Source organism: Montipora foliosa, chromosome 4, assembly GCF_036669935.1.
Source record: "Montipora foliosa isolate CH-2021 chromosome 4, ASM3666993v2, whole genome shotgun sequence".
Classification (NCBI taxonomy): Eukaryota; Metazoa; Cnidaria; class Anthozoa; order Scleractinia; family Acroporidae; genus Montipora; species Montipora foliosa.
In genome coordinates, this window is record NC_090872.1 from 33,519,097 (window position 1) to 33,524,096 (window position 5,000).

The following is a 5,000-nucleotide window of genomic DNA, read 5'->3' on the forward strand; positions in this document are numbered from 1 at the left end:
AAGGTTTGACTTCATATTTACTTAAAAAAAAAAAAAAAAAAAAAAAAAAGAAAACCGTACATAATGTTACATAACCCTAACTAAGGACCGAGGAAATATAAGATGATCATTCGTGGGGCTATAAGTACACTTTACACGAAGTTTGTTTTGACGACCTTTTCTCGTAAGTTCACCCATGTATCCAATATCCGCATCTTAAATTAAGTACGGTATTGCAGCGTTTCATCAATTTATTTCGTTTTGTTATTTATGACATTATCTTGACGTCAATATGTTGTTCAGAGATTGATAGGCAATGTGCTTAAACGGAATTTTGGCTTTGTTTATCTACACCTTTGTTTTGCCTTTCAATTAGTCCTCGCTTGTTATTTTGTACCTGTCTGTGGTCCATAGTCTACAGTGCGAATTCCATGTTTCAGACTTTTTGAAGCCGAATGTCAGCACCAAGCGTTTCAAAACGCTTGGTAAAGTCACTGCTTACGAGTCAGAAGGTCCCATCAGGCCGGCGCTTATCTCTGGTTTCCGTAGCTGGGTTCCCCAGCATTTCGCTGGTACCAATTTATACACCTGAGTGGAGAGAGGCACCGTGAGAGTAAAGTGTCTTGCCCAAGAACACAACACAATGTCCCCGGCCAGGACCCGGACCACTCGATCCGCAGTCGAGCACTCTAACCATGAGGCCACCGCGCCTCCCACGGAAAACGCTTGGTGCTGGTCATTATGATAAATTCATCTCATCTTGTTAAGCCATAAATTGGTGCTTCATAAGACTCCATAACATTGCTGTAACGTGAAACAGTGTTGTAGAGGCAATCCTTCCAATGAGAGATCAATCGAAATTGTTGATACTGGCTTAACCATCCTTAATTAACGAGTGCGAGATGTTTATACCTGAACATTCCTTGATGCTGTCTTCTCATCCCATTTTGGTCTGACTTTTGAATAATAATAATAATAATAATAATAATAATAATAATAATAATAATAATAATAATAATAATAATAATAATTTAATACTTATAGGAAATCACTAGTGCCAGAAACTGACGTGAACGAAGTGGCAATTTTGACCACATTTCGCCAAAAGTTTGAAAAAAAAATTCAACTAGGATGGGGGAGGAATGCCAGATTTACAAAATTTTGCTATTTTCGTAATATTCCCCACATCCAATAAAATTAGCAATTTGTTGCTCCCTTAACCTCAACATAAAACAAGAATAATGACCTTTCCTTTTTCTTCATTGTACATCCGAAGGAAGGGGATTCTACGAGGTAGGTGGATAGAGATATGTAGATAGATAGACATACCTTTACTTAAACACGATTGTGTTTAAAGCTATAAAGCTTATGGGGTCGTGTGTTTACAAAAGACGCTTAAATGAATTAACGTAAGATTCCCTTAAATTACATGCTATTATACGAATACTAATATACTTGCAAAAATTACTCGATTCTGATTTGCTGAGAGCAGTGCAGTTCAAGTGTAACAGAGTGTAAAAAGTTAAATACCAGTGCAAATTACACATGAGAATTCTGGATTATGATTGGCTAATAAACAATAGGGTTTGGTCAGAACCAATCAAATCTTTTATTTTCAAGCGCGCGCCCTGGATGGCGCAATTTATGGCGCAATTTTTCCCTGATTGCGTTAAGAGAAACACAGCTCAAGGAGACACGTCCGCATATGCTATCAGTGATAATCTAATTAAATTGATATAATCTAATTACTCTGATGTTAATTTTCTTTTCAGTCGAGCATAATTTAGTTCTCTTAAATATGGAAGCCAGAACTAATCTACTGAGATTTTTTTCGCCCTACCAAACAAAGAAGTCTAAACTCAAAATATAAAGAGAAGAAAATAAGAGAACTACTATGCCGTTACAATGGTGGCGTATTCGACTAAAGGAATTGTTTGAAACTGGACTTGGAGGTCTTTCGCGTCGTTCTCTTTTAGGTTATTCGGAATAAAAAGAATTATGCGGATTTACTTATTTATTTATTTATTTTTTAACGTTGGCCGACGGTGTAGCACCTATATTTCAACAGAGTGTGGCATACTACACTGTCCACGTTAAAAAATATTTATATATCACTGCCCGTTACTAATACATTTTCGTTGCCCTGAGGTAACATTTCATTTACCCTGTCCTGCTGTCTCTACGCGAGCAGGTTTATATAAATATTTTGAAAAAAAAATTCTTTTGTATTTCTTTTGTATTTACAGGAACGGCTTAGCGCCGAAAAATTAACCCCTTAAATATAAAGTCGGCTATCTTGTAAATTCGAACCCTCTGCATTTGTAATTTCGGAACCTCTTGCAAATATAATGAACTCTTCGATCAGTCTAAGTCATTACCCTTCACGCTGGAAAATGGGGCAAGCGACGAATTTCGAAAAATAATTACGGACCCGAAACTGTTTTTCCGGCCCTTATAATAATTGAATGAATCTTAGCTAAACACCTTGAGCCTTGTTTCGAGCTATTTTATCAGATTTTATTTCTGCATATACAGACGAAATTACAGCTGTGAAACCTCTTTATCAGAAGGCTGGAGAAAAAGTCATGACATCCGGTAAAGAAACTGTTGCAACTGCTTAGATATGGACTTATGAAAGGCCATCGACAGCATCCCTCACGCTTTTTTTTGGCCAAATTCAATTCCTACGGTTTAAGTGAGACGAGTACTGAACTCTTGAGGAGCTATCTCTCCGCTAGGATACAGCACCTTCAAATTATGGTGACACGATTTCTAAGTGGGAAGTGGTAACAAGAGGAGTCCTTCAGGGAATTGTCTTTGGTCCCATGCTTTTTAATGTTCACATCAGTGATTTATTCTACCCATTCAAGCAAAACTGAATGCCTAGTCTGATGATGAGCAGTTGTACTTTTCCAACAAGGACCTTGAAACACTAAACAGAAGGCTGGAACACGAACTTGGAATTGCTAGCAGTTGGTATGGGCGAAACGAGATGATTGTAAATCCAGACAAGCACCAGGCAATGATGCTTGGCGCAGATAGTGATGATTACGAATTATCTGTTCCCGTTAACAACTCAATTGATATATTGTTTGTAACTATCGGCAAGGCCCTGAGTTTTAATCGCCACATTCTCAAAAATATGCGGTAAGGTTAACAACCAATTCAGTGTTCTTGAGAGATTTAAAAGCCGCGATCATCACTAAATTGTAATGCTACGTTCAGTTTATACAAGGCGTTTGTCCTTAAACACCATCAATACTGCTCTCTTATTTGCAAACTGTGACAAATTGGAGTCTTTTAACAAATTTATTTGAAGAGTTATTTTTAAAATGGCCAATTATCATGAGTTGTTAAAGAAAGCAAAGACATCATCCTTATACAACGGAAGACTTCAAAAATCCTCATCTTAGTTTTCAAACACTTTTATGTTTCTACCATCCGTAATATCTAAAAGAACTGTTCGTTCTTCGTAACTCTAGTTACTCATCGAGAGGAAAGAACATGCTGACCCTACCCACAACAAGAACCACAAATTATGGACTCGACTGTATCCCGGCGATACGAAGCTGCAAAAAATGTGGAACTCGCTCCCGGACAGTATGAGAACAATAACATCACAAAAAGATTTTAAGTTAGCCTTAAATAAGATGAACTTTCAGTAAGTTACAGTGCGACGCGCCTTACCGTGGCCATCTAACAAAGTTTTTTTTTACAAATTGTCCGCCAATCAGGATGTGTGAATTTGATTGGCCGTCACTCCTCCTTGTAAAATCACACAGTTGTAAGTTGAACACTGTTGCATGGGTAGTTGAGTTGACGTATTTACACGTAATTGTCAAATGTGAACGTTTGTTGGGTTAGTTACAATGCAACGCGCCTTACCGTGGCCACGTATTATAATATTTTAATTAGTTTATTAATTTTCTTTCTCAAGGATATTACATGTAACTCAATAGAGCTACTCTGGCAATTCGAGTTGAAAAAAAATGTATGTCATGTTTTCTTATATTATCGCCCACAAAGAGATTTTATCATATCTGCCTTCTACGACAATTCAATAGAAGTAGAGGGTTGAATTGCGAGCATTGTAGAAAACAATAGGGCTTTTCCTTGGCAGGTGTCATTAAGGTATCCTGTTAACGTTGAACCTGTTTAAAGTAATAAAGGTAAGTAAAGCGAATAGTATGATTTCTAAACTCAGGCCGGCGTTTTGTCGCTAACAGCACACTGCTCATGTTCAGAAACTGAACTTTTAATAGGATGGTATCTTTCTCATTTATCTGGAACCAAATTTGCAAATTCAATTGAAAATGTATTATATATTCCAAAAAGAGAGTTGTTCCTTTTATGACTTTCTCTGATAGGAGGAACCATGTAGTGTCGCCTCATGTTGGTGCTGATATACTACCATCCACCAGCGTTTAATTTTGTGCTATAGAATGCGATAATCAGTATAAATGGTTTATTAAATACTGTAATGCGCAGTATAACTTTAGTTACTGAGGTATTTTAAGTTTGAGGGCATTGTAAGAGTTGTGTGTTGTCACGCAATCCTAGACAATCTCTTTCATTTAACTTCCTTTGTTTAGTTTGTTTCCTTTTTGGTAAATCAGATCATTTTCCATTGATATCAGATTTTACTCGACAGAACGCGCTTGAAAAATTGGACCTCACTTCATGGGTTAGCTCATCTTTACATTAAAATTAACCAAAAAACCGAAGAACCAAAAATAACCCTTTATTCTCCTAATCCCACGCTAAAGCAAAAAGGCAACATTAAAATTAAAAAAAAAAAAAAAGAAAGGGGAGACCGTTTTGGAATAACCAGTATTTACTTCCGCACGTGCTTCATCCATACCAGAACAGCCTGGTTTCAGCCAAAGCATGTTACGTTCAAGCTGACGCGACGTTATGATTTTGAAAATCTCCTTTTGTTGTGATCAAAGTTGCGAGCGCAGTGTCGTGAATGAAAATGCAGACAGTGAGGCAGAAACCTATCGGGTCCGTGATGTCAATAA

The 5,000-nt window shown here is 37.1% G+C and overlaps 1 protein-coding gene across 1 annotated transcript in view; it reads left to right on the plus strand.

Moving 5' to 3' along the window:
- Positions 1–5,000, plus strand: part of LOC138001245 (uncharacterized) — a 50,912-nt gene that overhangs the window by 2,305 nt on the left and 43,607 nt on the right. Inside the window, exons 2-3 of the mRNA XM_068847890.1 lie at positions 1–3; positions 2,515–2,574. The exon at positions 1–3 is cut by the window's left edge and continues 171 nt beyond it. Of these exons, the coding sequence (XP_068703991.1) occupies positions 1–3; positions 2,515–2,574 (63 nt within the window). The remainder of the gene's footprint in view (positions 4–2,514; positions 2,575–5,000) is intronic.